Raw genomic sequence first — 20,228 nt, 5'->3', positions numbered from 1 at the left:
GGTCTCACCATGACTACATTTTTCTTTACCAGTTCCACGAGTCTTGGCCCTATCTCCCAACCAAGACTATAGGACTTCCGGGGCAGAAGCCCAGGCCACAGTGCCCCTGAGCCTGCGGGGGCTCAGTCCCAGTAGAGTTGACCCCCCTGAGAGGGACCAGGACTTGGTAACTACAGAATCCTCCTCCCCACCCTCCACTTTCCTGAATCAGGTGCTCCTAGACCATAGTTCTGCCGGTGCAGTGAACCACTCCAGACCATGAGTGCATGTGCAAGAGAACTCGACCTTCATTAAAGGACCTTAAAGCGGTTCACTGTTTCATAGGCTGAGTCTTAATTCTGAAACTAGAGCTGTCTCATTCATTCTGTCCCTGGAGGGGAAAATGCTTAGGTTGGGGGACAGTGGACAACCAGAAATAAGGGGGCAGCCTGTTGGAGAGATGCTGACTTGGCACAAGGGGAGACTGCTCAGTCTTCCTAGAATGATGGGCATTTGATGCCAACCTGGTTTCCGGAGACCTGGGGAGCAGCAGATTAGAGGGCCAGAGTGAGAGCCGGACAGCACCTAGGGTGGCCAATTCTGGACTTGAAACCGTAGAGCAGACAGGGTAAGAAGCTCCTGGAATCTGGCCCCTCCTTGGCCCCTTTCCCTCCTGTGTTCAGCCTTGGAAGAACCCTGCTCTGTAATCAGCATCTTTGTCTTTCCATTTTTTCTAGTTTTGTTTTTGATTAAGTATCCCCACCTTGTGGACAATTAAATGTGGAAGCTAATGATCTTTTAAAAAATCTTTTAATATATGCTAAGAGCCTCTTAGCTTTTGAGAGGCTATAAAAGGACAAGGGAGAAAATGGCTTCTTCTCCTAAATTTAGAAAGAAGGATGATCATCTGGCTGATCTAAAGCAGAAGTTGCAAACTTTTTCTTAAAGGGCTAGCTAGGAAGTGTTTTCAGCTTTGAGGGCCCTAAGATCTCCCCTCGACTCTGCCATCGTTATGCAAAAACAGCTTTGACAAAACAGAAATGAATGGGTCGGATTTGGCCCCTGGGCTGTAGTTTGCTGACCCCTGATCTACAGAACAGAGGACATAAGGGATCCATATGTTTAAAATCAGAAATATCCTAAGAAAGACTTCCAAGGAGTGAAACAGCTACAAAGGAACGCACGGTTCTCACCCCGGCATTCATCTCTTCCTTGTCTCTTGTAAGGAAGAACGAACTAATTATACATCACTATGGTAGGTGGTTTACAGGTGTCACCTCATTTCAGCCAGGTACCAGTCTAGGTAGCAGGTGTTGTTATTGTCCCATTAAAGCACAGAGAAGCTAAGTCACTTGCCCAGGGTCCTCCCAGCTTGTAAGTGACAGAACCAGAATCCAAACCCAGGCTCTTGGCTACCCTGTTACTGTATTTTCCTTGAATTATATCACTAGAGAGAATATAATTTCAAACATATTTGTAAAAGACTTAAAAGCATCCACAAATAGGATGAAAAGCAGGTTTTCTACTTTCCATATCCCAGTAGAAAATTAAAACAAAAGGAAACATATTGCCTATCACAAAAGACAAAGGAAATAGGACACCATGTGGAAGCATCAGAAATTGACAGCAGTAAGACAAACATATCAGTTATGATAATAAAGTAATTAAACTCCCTATTAGAAGACAAAGACTCTCAAACTGGGTTTAAAAAAATATGCTGTTTAAAAGAAATACATGGGAAAAAAGGAGATAAATTATCTACAGTGAGTATGTATTTTCATTTTTAAAGTAATTCTTGGTAGTTGTAAACAATGTAAACAATACACAAGTGCAAATAAAGTTATAGTGGAAATATTCATTTCCTAATCCCACTCCCCAGAGAAAAATGGCGTAACACTTTGGTGTAGACACGTCCACATTTTTTTCTCTCTGTATGTAAAATAAATGTGTTATTTTTATACTTTTTTTAAAAAGTCTTCTAAAAAAGAAAGGTCAGTTCTCCCCACTCCCATAAGAGGAGTCTAAGTGATGGTGGTAGTTCATTTAGGCCTCTGAGGAAGAAGGGTAGTTACTGCGTTTCTAACATTATTTCATTTAATCTTCTTGTCACTCTTGTGAGAAAGATTATTATGCTCTATGCATGAGAAATCTGCAAACCAGCAAGGTGAATTGACTTGCCTGCGATTACCCAGCTAGTAATAATTGAGCACTTACTATGTGCTAAGTACTAGGCCAAGTGCTTTACATACATTGTTCTAGTACATCTTCATGACGACCCTGCAGGGGAGGTACTGTTATGATCCTCACTTCACAGATAAGGAAACTGAAGCACAGAGTGGCTAAGTAACTTGACCAAGATCACACAGCTAAATGAACGGAAGAGTCAGGATTCAAATCCAGATATTTTGATACCAAATGATCACTTTGAACCACCAAATGCGGTCTGACTCCAAAGTTCATTCTCCTTTTGTTCTACCACAGTATGGTGGAGGATAGGTGGTGAGGGGTATGGGGCGGGGTAGTGGGGAGGCAGCGCTGGAGGGAGTCAAGGAAAAAGCTTCCACTGCTTCTAGATATTCACACTGAGACCGCTTTGAGGGCAGTAGTCGGGGGGTGGGGGGAGGCATTCACGCGTCCACCCGTAGTGGTTAGAAATGGAGGCTCTGGAGCCAGACTGCCTGTGTTTAAATCCTGGCTCTGCTGCTTCCCTGCTGTGTGTTTCTGGACCAGTTACTTAAGCCCTCTGTACCCGTTTCCTCAACTAGGAAATGAGGTTAACGCCAGTACCCACCTTAAAGTTTGCTGTGAGGGTGAACATACAGGAAAAGCAGAAGCACATATCAATTAGCATGCGGCTTGTGAGGGCTCAGGGAGCACGAGTTCCCGGCATCACTCTATTCCATCACCACCCCCATCTGCCCTTTGCCTCGTACAACTATAGCATCCAAGGTCAGGAGAGGTGGATCCTCCCTCACAGGGGACACCAGCCCCTCATCAGAAGCCCAGCGCATTAGCCATCTCATGGTGCCATAACAACATACCACAAACTGGGTGACATAAACAACAGAAATGTGTTTTCTCATGGTTCTGGATACTGGAGGTCCAAGATCAAGGAGCCAGCAGGGTTGCTTTCTCCCGACACCTCTCTCCTTAGCTAGCAGATGGCCATCTTCTTGCTGTGTCCTCACATGGCCTTTTTCTCTGTGTACATGCACTCCTGATGTTTCTTCTTCTTGTAAGGACACCGGTCCTTTTGGATTAGGTCCCTCCCTTATGCCCTCATTTCACTGTCGTGATGTCCTTAAAGGCCCATTTCCAAAGCCAGTCACATGGGAGTTAAGGTTTCAACCTATGAATTTGAGGAGGCACAAAATGCAGTATTTCGTTCCTTCCACAAACTATTTATTGAGCACCTACTCTGTGTCAGGCACTGGGATAAGGCACTGGGTACCTCTTTTGTCTTATTGCTGAATTCTTCTCCCTGTTCAAGGCAGGACCCTCTCCTCTTTTTTTGTCTTTTCCGTGTGTGTGTGTGTATCTATGTGTATATCCTTCTTTTCACCCTAACAATTTTAATGGAAAATTTCAAACAGAGAGAATAGTATAGCGAACCCCACGTACCCAGCACCTGGCTTCAACAATTATAAACTCATGGCCTATTTCATTTCATTCATACCCTCTGCATTACCAGTATCTCCCACCATTACCCTGCTCTGGGATTATTGTGAAGCAAATTTCAGGCATAATATTTCATGCACAACATTTTAGTGTATGTTTCTAATGGATGAAAAGAACTCCTTAAAACAGAACCACCATGCTATTATCTTAAAATTATGAAAATAATTACTTAATACAATCAAGTTTCCATGATTATCTATCTAACCCTTTCTTTCATAGTATTTTTTAAAAAGTCAGAGCCCTAGGGAAGCTGATATGTCTCAAGTCCTTTTTAATCTGTAGGTGTCTACCCACCCTCTTGCGATATTTTTGTTGGGGAAGCCAGGTTGTTTATCCTGAGGAGTCTCCTGCAGTCTGAATTTTGGCGATTACGTCCCTAGGAGGTTGCTCAACATGATCCTCCCTCTCTTATATTTCCTTTAATTGGCAGTAAGGTCTAGAAGCCTAATCACATTCAGGTTCTGGTGTTTGGCCAGAATATTTTATAGGCAGGGCTCTGTGCCTCTATCAGATGCATGTAATGTCTAGTTGTTTCTCTTTGGGTGATGTTAGGAGCCATCAGTTTTCATAGCCTAGAGATTACAAAATGGTAACATTCTATCTCTTCTTTTATAAGCTGGAATACTTATGGAAAACTTGCCCTGATCAACTATTTGGTTACCCTGAGGTATAGTTCATACAGGAAAGACAGGAGAAATACTTAATTATTTTCCTTTATTTACCAGTTTTCATATTAATGGGTTGACTCTAACGTCTTCCAAAGTTGAACATTTTTTTAATATCATTACAATCCAAAGGATTGAAACATATTTTATGCATTTAAATCCATTGCAGTTATTACTGTAGTCAACGCTCAAATTGTCCCATTGGCCGGCGGGAGCCTTTTGAAATTGGCCCAACCTCATCTTGTACATTTTCTGTCCCTGACCTAAAATCAGCTGTTTCTCCAAGGAGTCCTGGTTCCTTTTAGTGAGAAATGATATTCAGAATCTGGGCACTGGCTCTGCTTATTACTATTGAGTAGGTCCTTATTTCTAAGCCTTTTCAATGAACAGAGCTAAGAAATATTTTTTGAAAGATAAAATGCATCATGGGTTCATTTCATTTCAAATGTAAGAACATTTTTTCTTTTTCACTGAACTTCCTTGATGTCATATCTTTATCTTCTTTCACTCTTGCTGGTAATCCCAGTTCTCAACACCAACATAATTTCCCATTCCTTAATATACACCCAGGAGTCTCAAATTGTAATACCAGTACTACCAACAGCAGTACGATTATTGAAAATCGTTTTTGTGTTTTTCCTTTCAATTCTTCTTGTCTGTACATCCTACTAGGGATGGACTATCAAAGTACTGTGTTTTAAAATCTCTTTAACTGGTTTCTTCATGTATGACTATGCTACCAGCTGATACAGTATTATATTCATTTATTTTACACTGCTTTTAAGTTTTGAGACATTGCTTATCAGATTTAAATCTTTTTTCATTAGGTAAAATATTTACATAGTTCCAAAGCTAAACCTCTAAAAGAAGGTATATTCTGAGAAAGTCTAACTTCTACCTCTATCCTCTCTACCCTGGCCCCTCCCTCCATCCATAGGTAATCTTTCGCATTTTGAGTTTGCCCTTTTATTGATTGTTAATATGAGAAAATATGTGTGTGTCTCCCACCCTTTTCTTAGATAAATGGAATCATTACCCTTGCTTTTACTGCTGTATCTTGCTTTTATTCACTTAATAAAATATTCTGGGGACCACTCCATGACATTGTATAGAATAATCCTTATTCTTGTTTTATAGCTGCATAAATAGTCCATGTTGTTGATTGCCCCAATTCCTTTAGTCAGCTCCCTATTGCTGAGCATAATGGCTGTTTCCATTCTTCGGCTGTTATAAATAGTACTGCGTTATGTAGCCTGGTACATATATATGTCTTTGCATATTTTTGCCAGTGTATCTTTAGGACAGAGTTCTAGAAGTAGAGTTGCTGGGTGAGAGAATAAATGCCTATGAATTTTGCTGGATGCTACCAAATTTCCCTGCGTAGGGTTTGTGCTCTTTTGCATGTCCAGCAGGAAAGTACTAGAATTCCTGCTCTCCCTCGGCTTCACGAGTCATCAGACTCTTTGCATTTTCCCTACCTGATGGATGAGAAATAATTTCTCGGTATAGTTTTGATTTGTATTTATTTTCTCAGTAAGAGGGAGGTTGAGCATCGTCTCAAATGTTAAAGAGACACTGCACTTAGGAATCCTCCCCTCCTTCTCCCTGCCTGGCAACCACCACCCTGGGATATGAAGATTAACTAGAGAGAGTGAAGGACTGAATAAATGGAAAGGTTGTTTGCCAATCACCTGAGCAGAGAAGAGAGGAACTAGCCAAAGTGATAGAACGACACAGCAGAGAAAGAAAACAAATGGTGGCCACCAAGGGAAAGATTTGAGTTTCCTTCTCTGGAAAGTTTAGATAGGGCTTTGTTGATGTATATGACTGAATAGAGAGTAGCCTTGTCGGGCAACGGTGACTCTGTGATCTATGGCTTCCTGCAAAGTGAGTGACAACATCGCAGTCCAGCAGCCAAAGAGGCTGGGCCTGTGCTGAATGGGAGCCAAGAAAGAATCCCCACTCTCTTCTGAGGCTCTGTGCCTGCCTGGGGACCCAGGCACATCGCAGCAGGCATGCCCCTCCCCACCTCCAAGGTCTGGAATAGTAGAGCAAAGTATTAGTAGTTTCAGTGCCATGGATGGATGGGTTTTGAAAACAGGTTACTCAGGAAATAACAATACCTATAGGCAATTTATGCTTTCAGTGTTTGATAGAGGTGCTATGTAATTTCTCAGTCTCTCCAAGCCTCAACTTACTGAAAATGGGATAATAATCCCCGCCTATAAAATCAGGATAATAATGGTTATATACCTTTTAATGTTGCAATTGTCACAAGGATAATCCACGTTAAGCCCAACACATAGTAAACTCAGTAGCAGTGAGCTCATACCTATCAGCTGTGGTTGTTGTGCTGTTATGTGCTGCAGGGGGATTTGGAGACAGAGGTCTTGAAGTTAAATCTCTGCTCTAACTTTATTAGCGCTTGATCTAGTCTATCAGCCTACTTAGCCTCAGTTTTCTCCTGTGTAAAATGGGAATAACTTCATAAATGCTGTGCACATTTAAATGAGATAACACGTGGGATGGATTGGGTGGGATGGATTGGGAGATTGACATTGACGTATGTACACCACTATGTATGAAGTAGATGGCTGGTGAGGGCCTACTGTGTAGCACAGGGGGAAAAAAAAGAAGGTACAGTCTGTTTGCAGGACATATATTAAGTTAACCTTAAAAATGCATTCCAACATACATTAGATGCAGACAAATACTGTTTGATTCCACTTATATGAAGTACCTAGAATAGTCAAAGTCATAGAGACAGAAAATACCTTGGTAGATGCCAGGGGTGGGAGGGTGGGGGGGCATGGGGAGGAGGCATGGGGGGTTAGTGTTTAATGGGGACAGAGTTTCAGTTTAGGAACGTGAAAAATCCGGGAAGTGGATGATGGTGAGAGTTGCACAACAGTGTGAATATACTTAGTGCCACTGAACTGAACAGTTAAATATGGTTAAAATAGTATGGTTTATATTGTGTGACTTTTACCACAATAAAAAAAATTTTTTTTAAATGAGATAACACGTGTAAAGCAGGTAGCATCGTAAGTCATCAGTATGAGTTGCCTACTATTAACATCATTATTATTCTTTTCTCTTCTTTGTTAGTTAAACTTTCTAATATAATTTACTATTAAGAATGCTTGACAATTCTTTTAGATATTTTCAGAAAGGTTACAGAATTGAGAGAGGAAAGGTGTGGTACATTTGGCTATGTTTTATGAGACTGATTACTTGGGGAAATTTGCAAAAATTTGCAGAGATAGGAATGTCGGTAGTTCCTTATCCCCTTTCCTTTCCAGTCTTGTTCAGCGCATTTTGGGCATCTGGTAGCACCGCAGTAATGGAATCCCAAGGAAGGAGGGTTTCTTTTAAAACTGGGATGCTGCTTAGGGTATGATCTCTGGTTTTATGCTGTCTTCCTAGGTCTGAATCCAAGTTCTACCACTTGCTAACCCTAGTTAGCAAGGGCTAGTTACTTAATCTCCATAAGCCTCTGCTTTCTTAGCTGTAAAATGGAGTAAATAATAGCACCCGCCTCACAGGGTTTGTGTTTTGTGAAGATCAAACATGATAGACATGTGAAGCTCAGCGTGTGACAGGAGCGGGCTCTCAGTCCATGGCCGTGGTGGTGACAGTGGCAGCGGCTTTGGTGCTGGTGGTGATCAATGTCCTCGTTATCAGTCTCGGGGAGGGAGGTGCCTTATCAGGGTGGGCGAGGTTAGACTGTACTAACAAACAACCGAAGAATCTCAGTGGCTTAAAAACAGGAGTTTCGCTCTCACACAGACTACTCAGGCTACATGGGTGACCTGGGTCATGGGGCTCTGCTCCTCAGGGTCACTTAGACGCCCAGGCTGATGGTACTTCCTTCTAGACTTTCACAGTCACAAGCTGCAGATCACACGCTGGCTCTTCACGTCCCCATGGGGATGTGACACGCATCACTTCCACCCTCGATTGATTGGTCAAGGCAGTCACGTGGCCTTGCCTACATGGACACAAAAGGGTGGACAATGAAATCCAACCACGTGGCCTGAAGGCGGAACACTGGAGCAGCTCTAATGACCACCACGGGGCCAAGGGTCTGGTTGCAGGAAGAGGCAAGAGTGATGGGAAAGATGGGAGAGAATGGAATGGGAAACTGAGGGATGGGAACATGGGCAGAGAGAGACCAGAAGACTGAGATAACAGGGTTTGCAAGCTCAGAGCCAGCGTGAGGGGTGCCTGAACCCTGGGGGTCTTGTGGCTTTACCTGCCGTGACTACGCTCATCCTTCCATCCACTCATTTATTCATTCAAGCAATGGTCACTGAGGGACACCTGTGTGCCAAGCACTAGGCTAAGGGCTGGGGGTTCTGAGTTGCATAAGACAAATTGTACGGCCCCTGCCCTCAGGGAGCTCGCAGTGGAGCGGGCTGTGTGCTCCTGGACCAGAGCACTGGGTGCCAGCTGTGCCAGGGCGGGCCGGGCTTATGCCTCTGCCAGAGGCCTGATGATTGAGTCAGGAACAAAGAGAGAACCAGTGTGACCCAAATATTAGTTGTACTTCAACACTTCTAGAATGGCAAAGGACTTTGTTTAAAGGATTCTTTTCATTCCTCCCCTCTGGACCTTCATAAAACTCCAAGTGATGTAACTGGACATATCCGTAAAGGACCCCAAAGACAGAACTCACAGTTTATACAGTTTATGTAATTCTCCATAAAAACAAAAACAATACTTGCTGGCAGACACGTTTTATAGAGAGATTTTTTTGTTTATTTATTTGTCCCCCCAAGAAACCTGCTTCTCTCCCTTCTGTCCCCCCAGCTCCCTGCGGTGGTCATCTGACTTCGCCCAGTGGCACCATCCTGTCTCCGGGCTGGCCTGGCTTCTACAAGGATGCCCTGAGCTGTGCCTGGGTGATTGAAGCCCAGCCAGGCTACCCCATCAAAATCACCTTCGACAGGTGCTTGTAACCACAACCTGGGGGTGGGGATGAGGAGTGATATCTCTGCAGTGGTGTGGGAGGGAAGCTGGGGTGAGTGACGGACCAGCACCGATGCTGGAATGTCAACAAGGTCAGATGACACTCGAGTGGCTGCCCTGGGTCAGGTGGGGGCAGGCTGCACTGGCTTCGCCCTTGGCCTTGGTTCCATCTCAGTAGCGGGGTCTGTGATGTTTAGGAGACTATTAGTATCTGAGGAGCATAGCCCTGACATTTCCAGTGTGGGAAGGTGGTCTTCCTCACCTCTGACCCAAATCCTGCTCGTATGCCCCACTTCTAACTCCCACCCTGGCTGTGCCCCTCGGGTGGGGGAAGTAGCCACCCAAGTATGAACACAAACTTCTCGTAGACAAAGCGTCCGTGGCCTAGAATAGCTGTTGCAAACTTTTCTGTGAAGGGCCAGGTAGTAAATACTTTAGGTTTCATGGGACACTTGCTGATATCTGTTGCATAGTCTTTGCTTTTTAACAAAAAAAAAAATACTGCTTTATAAATGTAAAAACCATTCTTAGCCCTTAGGCCATACAAGAACAGACTCTAGACCAGAACTGGCCCTGGGGCTGTAGTTTACTGACCCCTGGCCTAGGACATTCTGACTCCCATGAGGCTAGTCACTGCGCCTCTAGGTCTGAAGATGGGTCACAGCCCAGGCCACAGAGAGGACTGGGAGAGCCGCATCCAACCGCAGGAGGAGGAGGGTTCAACACAGTAGGGAAGGTCCTCCCACATCTCCAGTAAATGTGTGCAGATTATACTAAAGTATCCCAGCCTGCCAAAATCCAGTTGTTCTGAAGCCCAGGTCAGGCAGGGCCTTTTGTCATTTGCAAATTAATGAAGTTTCTCAAGACGTCTTCATTTCCATCTTCGGCAGATTTAAAACTGAGGTCAACTATGACACTCTGGAAGTGCGAGATGGACGGACGTACTCGGCGCCCTTGATCGGAGTTTACCATGGGACCCAGGTCCCCCAGTTCCTCATCAGCACCAGCAACTACCTCTACCTCCTCTTCTCTACCGACAAGAGTCACTCGGACATCGGCTTCCAGCTCCGCTATGAGAGTGAGTGTCGGGGCATCAGTGACAGGGTCGGCCGCGTGGGGAAAGGACCAAGGGCTGAGCTCCGCCAGGAGGCCCCGCTCGGCCGCGTCCCCGTGGCGTTCTCAGTTAGGCTCTGCTCCTCGGGAGGTGCTTCTTGTTCTCAACATCTCTCAGAGCTCAACTTTAGAAAGAATGGAAGGTCCCCCTCTGTGTGCAGATGACTGGACGCCGCCATGCTGGGCACTCTGTGGACAGAGTGCTTGACAGATGGTGACGTTGAAGTGAGACGTCATCTCCTGCTTCCTCACCCTCTCTCATCACCTGCATTCATTGCTGGTGCCTCGATTGAAAGAGCTTGTTGATTCAGTTCTTAGCAGACCACTCTAGTAACTTAGGGCCGAGAGCACCATGAGGAAGAGGGTCGTTTTCTTACCCGTGTTCGTATCCATAGCCCTTAGCATGGCGTCTAAGCCACAGGGCACACTTCACTGATGGTTACTGAATGAATGATGAATGAACAAATGATGAAGACCGCTTGTTCTCCCTGACAGATGGGTCTTCAGATACCCTCAGCAGATACTGACAGCCACATTTGAGGAGGGGGCAGATGACGACTCCAGCCTTCTCTCACTCAGGACTCTCTCCCCCCTCCCTTTGTGAGTCAGCTGGGGTCCCTCTACGCTCACAGTGAGCTTCCAGCTGTGGGCTCTTTATTCCAGCTATAACACTGCAGTCAGACCACTGTCTGGATCCAGGGATCCCCGTCAATGGGCAGCGTCATGGGAATGACTTCTACGTGGGCGCCCTGGTGACCTTCAGCTGTGACTCGGGCTACACACTAAGCGACGGGGAGCCCCTGGAGTGTGAGCCCAACTTCCAGTGGAGCCGGGCCCTGCCCAGCTGTGAAGGTGAGACATACCAACAGGGGGCGCTAAAGTAGAGGACTCCTTTCCTGCCCTGAAAACACAGGCACTGACCCCCTTGACCCTGTCAGTGAGGGTTGGAGATTTGGACGAGATGGGGGCTGGGATCCCAGGGGGACTGTGGGGGAAGCTCCCTGGGCCGCTCCAGTCTTTCAGTGCCCGCTTCCCTCCTCTCCAGCTCTCTGCGGTGGCTTCATTCAAGGCTCCCGTGGGACCATCTTGTCACCGGGGTTCCCTGATTTCTACCCCAACAACTTGAACTGCACCTGGATTATCGAAACATCGCATGGCAAGGGTAAGTGTTTAGGCCCATGGTAGGTATTGGGATGCAACGTGGTCAGGGCCCCAAGGTCCCCAGGTCAAGATGACCTCAATGGGGATCTCCCTCTCTAGTGACCTCTGGGCTTAGTCTGAATTTTTCTCACCAACCAGAAAACTCCCAGAACCTTCCTATCTCTTTGAATCACAGAACTCATTCAACAAATATTTTTCAAACCTAAAATCTCCATTCTGGAAGAGATCTTAGAGATTACCAGCTCTCAAACCTACTTAATTCGGTCGGGAATCTTCTCCAAATCACTCCGCACAAGATGGCAACACACCTTCTGTCTAAACACCGCCCGTGGTGGAGAGGTGACCAACCCACTCAACAAAGGGGCACCTATTCTCATTTTCTGCTAGATCTGACCCCTCCTAATAACCTGAGACTGAGTTCCTTGTACTGAGCCCAGCCCTGGAGGAACATAGGCTGCCTCTGCTCCCTGTTCCTCACATCCAGCCTTCAGGTATTGTACGTGGCAATCCTCTTCTCACAGAACTCACACGGTTCCTCAGAGGAGTGTTTTCATATTCCTCACCAGGCTGGCCTCTTGCCCTACCTTCCCTGACATAAATGACCTTTGGGAGTCCCAAGTTCAAAGTAAGGGTGCTGACTACAAATAAACATTAACTAATATACTCTTTCACTCCACAAATATTGATTGAACTCCACCTATGCGGCAGACCCTGGGGCTGGGAATACACAGTGACCAGGCAGAGATGGCTTCTACCCTCAGAAGCTTGCTCCGACGTTCATCTAGAGTCAAGGTTCTTCGTTTTTTTTGTTTTTTTGTTTTTAACATCTTTATTGGAGTATAATTGCTTTACAATGGTGTGTTAGTTTCTGCTTTATAACAAAATGAATCAGTTATACATACACATATGTCCCCATATCTCTTCCCTCTTGCGTCTCCCTCCCTCCCACCCTCCCTATCCCACCCCTCTAGATGGTCACAAAGCACCGAGCTAATCTCCTTGTGCTATGCAGCTGCTTCCCACTAGCTATCTATTTTACGTTTGGTAGTGTATACATGTCCATGCCACTCTCTCACTTTGTCACAGCTTACCCTTCCCCCTCCCCGTATCCTCAAGTCCATTCTCTAGTAGGTCTGTGTCTTTATTCCCATCTTTCCCCTAGTTTCTTCATGACCTTTTTTTTTTTCCCTTAGATTCCATATATATATGTGTTAGCATATGGTATTTATTTTTCTCTTTCTGACTTACTTCACTCTGGAGAGGGTGTGGAGAAAAGGGAACCCTCTTGTACTGTTGGTGGGAATGTAAATTGATACAGCCACTATGGAGAACAGTATGGAGGTTCCTTAAAAAACTAAAAATAGAACTACCATATGACCCAGCAATCCCACTACTGGGCATATACCCTGAGAAAAGCATAATTCAAAAAGAGTCATGTACCAAAATGTTCATTGCAGCTCTATTTACAATAGCCAGGACATGGAAGCAACCTAAGTGTCCATCAACAGATGAATGGATAAAGAAAATGTGGCACATATATACCATGGAATATTACTCAGCCATAAAAAGAAACAAAATTGAGTTATTTGTAGTGAGGTGGATGGACCTAGAGTCAAGGTTCTTAACGCAGTTTGGCAAATACTCTAATGTTAGACCCCTACACTAGAGGTTTAGATTTTCTATGTTGGAGGTGGAAACCAGGCAACTATGTTTTTAGAACACTTCACTAGTAACTGTGATGCGTGCCTTTAAATAAGAACCTCTGATCTAGAAGAATTAACGTGTAGAAAATCCAAGAATATCTTTAAAGGGAAGAGCAACCCTTCCAGATATTAAAATGTTATAATGGGATAAAATAATTTTAATGATGTGGTATGAGTATAGGAGTGGACAAACAAATCAGTGAGGGAGAATAACGATCCAGAAATAGATTCCCCTGTGTGTGTGTGTGTGTGTGTGTGTGAGAGAGAGAGAGAGAGTGTGTGTATGTGTGTGTGAGAGAGAGACAGTCTTCAGTATATGATTAAAGTGTCATTTCCAATCCATTAAAGAGAGGATGGATTATTTAATAAATGGTTTTAAAACAGTGGGCTTAACCATTTGGGAAAAAGAAAAAGCCAAATCATACCTCACGCATTTATCCACAAATTCTAGTGCTAGAAGGATATGAAAGTCTAACCTCAGGTGGGACTTACTTAAAGAGTAGCACCAAAAGTAGAATCCATGAAGGCAAAGACTGTTAGATTTGATTAAATAATACTTTGAACAGATTTATGGTTTTTTCAAATAAATATATAAATATTCAAAATATTCATGTAAAATATTCAAATAGTTAATGGACAAAAATATTTGCAACCTATGTAATCATCTAAGGACCACGAACCTGATGCATAAAGAGCTCTTAAAATTTTTTTAGAAAAATATGCCTGGTCTACAGGGCTATAAAATAAGCAAAGCTATAAACACTTCGTAATAGAGGAAATACAAATGAAAAGACCTCGACCACCCCTAACAATTTTAAAAATGCATATTCACCCAGTAAATGAAATGCCATTTCCCTTTTCAAGTCAGCAGAGAACATCACAACGGTGTAACAGTGTGGGGAACAGTGTAGAGACACGAATACTATTCGTCGGTGCTGCCATCGTGCGAAACTGCTCAAACTTTCCAGAGGATGATTCAGCAATGAATCAGAAGCCTTAAGAATATACGTGCCCCCGGTACTTCCCTGCTGGCGCAGTGGTTAAGAATCCGCCTGCCAATGCAGGGGACACGGGTTCAAGCCCTGGTCCAGGAAGATCCCACATGGCACGGAGCAACTAAGCCCGTGCGCCACAACTACTGAGCCTGCGTTCTAGAGCCCACGAGACACAACTACTGAAGCCCGTGCGCCTAGAGCCCGTGCTCCACAACAAGAGAAGCCACCACAATGAGAAACCCGTGCACCGTGACGAAGAGTAGCCTCTGCTCGCCACAACTAGAGAAAGCCCACACGCAGCAACGAAGACCAAACACAGCCAAAAATAAACTAATTAATTAATTAAATTTTTTTTAAAAAAAGAATATACGTGCCTCTGGACCCAGCAGTTCTACTTCTTGGAATTTATCTGAAGAAAATAAATAAACTGTACATCAAGATTTAGCTACAAGGTTGTCCCCTAAAACACTTTATTAATTGAAAAACTAGTAACTATTCCAATGTCCATCAATCAGGAAATGTTAACTAAACGTATGGTATTGCCAAATAATGAAATATTCAATATTACCATGCAGCTACCGAAAGGAATAATGTGAAAGAATATTTAAAGCCCTACACGGATGGTTGCAATACACTGTTGACTAAAAAAAAAGTTTGCCAAAGTAATATATTCAGTTTATAAAAATTAAGCAAGGAGAGCTGGCTTCCCTGGTGGCACAGTGGTTAAGAATCCGCCTACCAGTGCAGGGGACACAGGTTCAAGCCCTGGTCCAGGAAGATCCCACATGCCGTGGAGCAACTAAGCCGTGTGCCACAACTACTGAGCCTGCGCTCTAGAGCTCGCGAGCCACAACTACTGAGCCCGTGTGCCACAACTACTGAAGCCCGCGCGCCTAGAGCCTGTGCTCAGCAACAAGAGAAGCCACCGCAATGAGAAGCCCGCACACCGCAACGAAGAGTAACACCCGCTCGCCACAACTAGAGAAAGCCCGTGCACAGCAACGAAGACCCGGTGCAACCATTAATTAATTAATTTATTTATTTATTTATTAAATTTATTAAAAAATAAAAAAATTAAGCAAGGATATGTGCATAGAAAACAGTCTGAAGAACTATGCCCCCAAAGGTTAATACTAGTTGTCTCTTATTTTCATCTTTTGACTTTTTCCTAATTTTGAGCACTAAATATGTATTCCATGTAAAGTATACCATTTGTATAAAAAAAGAAAATTTGAAAGAAAAGTCACTTATAATCCCACCTCATGTATTTAAGCACTGTCACTGTTGCCTTTAATAGGCCTGGTATGTAGCCGAGATTAGGACAGCCTGGAGCTTCTTGGGCAAGACAGGACTCTCCGGCAGTCAGGGCAATGTGGGGCTGGCCCCTTTTCCCCACAGTATTGTTCCCGAGGAGAGGAGGGATGGAGGCAGCGTCCTTGTTCATCCTGCAGAGCTGTTTCCACCAAGCCTGGTCCAGAGTTGGCCATTGCCAGAGCCAGAAGCTACTCTGTGGCATCAAGAGGGAAAGAAAGGCAGCCCCCTGTGATCCCTAGAGTAACGACCCCCTATAGTCACGATTCTCTCTGCGTCTGATGTCTGTAATTATAGGGGTGTATGTTCCTCTTTGCCTTTCTACCTGTGTCTTTCCTTAGAAGTCAATGCAGTTCAACAAATTTTTAACAAATGCTTATTTGACACTTGCACTTGCTGTAGGTGCTAGGCAAGCACAGGGGAACAAATCCTCTGGCGCTGCCTGCCTTGTAGTCTAGTGGTAGAGATCCAGCCTAAAGAGACCTCTCAATGTACCATGGTCAATTCTGGGATAGAGCAGACACAGGTGGGGAGTTGAGACTTAGGCCAGTCTTCAAGGATGAACAGGAATTAGCCAGGATGAGAAGTGTTCCAGGCAGAGAATCAACAAGAGGTCACTGATGTATATAACCAGGTCACTTCTTCCTTAGAACCATTGAAAGGCTTCACCAGACCCTAAGCATTGAGCCCCAAATTGTAAAATAGCTAGCATGGCCTTATAGCCTTGGTTTACCTTTCTCAGCCTCCTTCTGAGCCCTCTAAACACTAAGTTCTAGCTACACTGAACTTCTTTCAGTTCCTAGAACTTCTTAGGCTTTCATTGTCCTCTAGAGCTTTGCAAAATGGGACAAATTTCTTCTCCTGGAACACTTCCTGTCCCCGCATCATCTCCACCATTACCCTTGCCTGGCCAGCTCCTCATCCTTCTGAACTCACTTCCTCTACTGAACCTTCCCGACCCCCTGCCCCCAGCTCTGGGTCTGGGTGGGGCTCCCGTCCACAGGCTCCTATGTGACCCTGTTCCTTCCCAATCCCAGATTTCTCCCCACTGTATGGAACTTGGCATCCTCGTCATCTGTCCCCCGGACCAACTCCAAGCTCTTTCAGAGAAATGTCTGCCTTGCTTCCTGCAATTTCCCCAGCTGCTGGCTTCATGCCTGGCACATAAGAAACTCCAGAAATATATATATGAATTGAATTAAAGTGAACTCAGACCCTTCTCCAGAGGGCACCCCTCAGGCTCTGCTTGTAACAGTATCTCGGGCTAACAGACCTATGGAGGCTGCTGACTCCAATTGCTCCCTACCAGGTAGAAGTCCAGGTGGGGAAACTGAAAACTCTGTGAAATTCAGAATTGTTCAACTTACCACATGCCCAGCCCAAGGGAACAGCCAGTTCAGGAGTCCAGATAACGTGCCCTTGCTAAGACCCCAGGCCTGACATCTTTTAACCCACAAGGCTGTCTCGGAGTTAGATGAACTGAGTACTAAGAACGCCTACTGTGTGCCAGGCACTGTGCCGTGGGCTTTGCATGTGCTGCCCCAGGTGTTCCTCTCTCCAAGGATTAAATGTCACCTAAAGGCGCAGAGCAACTTTGGCCCAGACACTTTCGCTGGTAGACGGGCTTTTGATGCAGGTCTTGCCTCCCTCCAAACCCCCTCCTTTCCCACGGCCCTGCCCTTTCTGCTCCAGTGTGGTGTTAAATGTCCTTTGCACGATTCTGCATGCTTCCCTCCAGTGGAGTCTTCGTTTGTGTGTGCATCTGTCACGCCAAATCTGGATTCAAACTCCAACACAGGGCCTCTCTATTTCTGTGACAATGTCTTCATTTTCACACAATGGCCAAAAGAGCCCCAAGCAATCAGCATAGCTGGGAAACCCAGGAGTTTCATCTCAGTTGTTTACTTATCCTTAGAATCCTTGCCAAACGTTTACTCCTTTGGAGGGGCTGTATTTGCATGCTGGAAAAACAGGGTAAAGGCACAGTGCTTAATTCACCTTCGTTTCCGCCTATTACTGTGTCTGACTCATCCTCCACTCAACCCTGTGTTCCAGCTAGGAGGGAAAGACATCTATTCCACCAAGCCCCCTCCCAAGCTCTGCAGACTGAGAACAGTTTTCTCATTTGCACATGTGTTTACGTGTCGGCAGTACAGGATATGTACGGGCATACATACCCGTGGGGTTCCAAGCATGCTTACACCCCTCGTGTCACAGACTGTGACCCCTGTGAAGCCTTCCCAACCCCGGAGGCATAGTTGCCCACTCTCCCTCTGTCCCTGTCTCCTCTTCTAGACTGGGAGATCTTTCTCGGTGCTTAGCCCAGGCCTGGCACTTAGTAGGTGCTCAGGGTCTATGTCTTTGAGTAAATAGATAAATGGATGCATGTCAGCTGCCCGGGCACAGGGCATTCACAAGCTGCTTCCCTGGTCCCACCTCTACTGGATTCTGTTCCCCCAACCCCCACCTGTAGAATCCCAAATACTCCAGATCACCAGTTTCTATCAACAGAGAGGCAAAAAAACCGAAAACATCTCAAATGCTTAAGCATTAAGACCTTGGATCTAACCATCGTTTATCAAAAACGTGTCAGTAATTAGAGAAGTATTCCTCACACTTTTATGTGCAACAATCTCTTGGGGGATCTTGTTAGCATGCAGATTCTGATTCAGGAGGTCTGTGGTGGAGGCCAAGATTCTGCATTTCCAACAAGCTTCCAGACAATGCCCCAGATGCTGAGGTCCGTGGACTTTGAACAGCACTTGGGTGCAGCATTCCTCGCCTACCCGAGTTCCTGCCCTGGTACATCCATGGCGTGTATTCCCATGGGCACACTCACCCGTGGGTGGACGTGCATTACACATCTGCCCACCCAAGCACAACTACCATCTGGACAAGTTCAAGTGTTGCTCTGGGTGTTAAGATCCTGCTGCTCCATAACCTTGCTCACCCCTGACCCCTCCCGCCACCTGGCCCCTCCTACCGCGGGCTCTCTTGCCATAGCGGGAGAAGCTGCCTCGTGGGGTGGTTTATTGCACAGCCTCTGCCACCAGATTGTCTCAGTTCAGATCTCAGCTCTCCCACCTACTAGCTGGGCGACCTTGGACAAATGACTTCATCGCTTTGTGCCTTGGTTTCCTCAGGTGTAACATGGAATGAGAATAATCATACCCATGCTGGAGGGTTCTTAGCAGGGTGAAATGTTTCCGTATCTCCCCTTCTGATTGATAGGGGCCAACTAAAGGGCAACTCAGGACAATGACACACATACTTAGTGCTGAATGTTATTATCTTTATTGAGTGCCCTTAGCCCCTCCCCCTCAGCGGAGGTCCCCTCCCTTTTTCCCATCTCAGATGGGATGGCTGCCTGTCCCCTCCCCCACCAATCCCCCTCCTCCCTGTCTTCTGTTTGATGTCCCTCCTCCCGCAGACTTCCAATCTGCCCCTCCTCTGATGGCTGCCCTTCCCTGCTCTGGTCCTCTTCATGCTTGTTGATTCAGGTAGCAGCTGTCCAAGCTCTACTGCTGTAGTCTGACCTTAGTCCTGAACTCTAAGTCTGTACTTCCAGTTCCCACTAGTTCATGCTGCTTGAATGCCAAACATGCAGGGTGTTCAAAGCCAAGGCCATTACCTTTCTACCATCTGCTCCTCTTCTTCCTATGCATCCGACCCCAGGTCACAAAAGACATCACTGTCCTTCAGGTCAAAATCTTTCCCATCATCCGGGGAGACCTTCAAGATGGTGGAGGAGTAAGACGTGGAGATCACCTTCCTCCCCAGAAATACATCAGAAATACATCTACATGTGGAACAACTCCTACAGAACACCTACTGAATGCTGGCAGAAGACCTCAGGCTTCCCAAAAGGCAAGAAACTCCCCACGTACCTGGCCGTGTGGCTGACAGAGCCTTGGTGCTCCGACTGGGTGTCAGGCTTGTGCCTCTGAGATGGGAGAGCCGAGTTCAGGACATTGGTCCACCAGAGACCTCCTGGCTCCACGTAATATCAAATGGCGAAAGCTCTCCCAGAGATCTCCATTTCAACGCTAAGACCCAGCTCCATTCAATAACCAGCAAGCTACAGTGCTGGACACCCTATGCCAAACAACTAGCAAGACAGGAACACAACCCCACTCATTAGCAGAGAGGCTACCTAAAATTATAATAAGGTCACAGACACCCCAAAACACACCACCGGATGCGGTCCTACCCACCAGAAAGACAAGATCCAGCCTTATCCACCAGAACACAGGCACTAGTCCCCTACACGAGGAAACCTACACAACCCTCTGAACCAACCTTAGCCACTGGGGGCAGACACCAAAAAAACCAGGAACTACGAACCTGCAGCCTGCAAAAAGGAGACCCCAAACACAGTAAGATAAGCAAAATGAGAAGACAGAGAAACACACAGCAGATGAAGGAGCAACGTAAAAACCCACCAGAGCAAACAAATGAAGAGAAAATAGGCAGTCTACCTGAAAAAGAATTCAGAGTAATGATAGTAAAGATGATCCAAATTCTTAGAAATAAATGGAGAAAATACAAGAAACGTTTAACAAGGACCTAGAAGAACTAAAGAGCAAACAAACAATGATGAACAACACAATAAATGAAATTAAAAATTCTCTAGAAGGAATCAATAGCAGAAT

The 20,228-nt window shown here is 45.5% G+C and overlaps 1 protein-coding gene across 1 annotated transcript in view; it reads left to right on the top strand.

Moving 5' to 3' along the window:
* The window catches only part of CSMD2 (CUB and Sushi multiple domains 2), a 658,022-nt gene that overhangs the window by 412,200 nt on the left and 225,594 nt on the right, over positions 1-20,228 (top strand). The window contains exons 16-19 of the mRNA XM_059896727.1: positions 9,135-9,273; positions 10,184-10,371; positions 11,070-11,258; positions 11,452-11,568. Of these exons, the coding sequence (XP_059752710.1) occupies positions 9,135-9,273; positions 10,184-10,371; positions 11,070-11,258; positions 11,452-11,568 (633 nt within the window). The remainder of the gene's footprint in view (positions 1-9,134; positions 9,274-10,183; positions 10,372-11,069; positions 11,259-11,451; positions 11,569-20,228) is intronic.

This window comes from Balaenoptera ricei, chromosome 1 (assembly GCF_028023285.1).
Source record: "Balaenoptera ricei isolate mBalRic1 chromosome 1, mBalRic1.hap2, whole genome shotgun sequence".
In the NCBI taxonomy this organism is placed as follows: Eukaryota; Metazoa; Chordata; class Mammalia; order Artiodactyla; family Balaenopteridae; genus Balaenoptera; species Balaenoptera ricei.
Note: the sequence above shows the minus strand (reverse complement) of the source record. Positions and strands in the feature narration are given on the sequence as shown.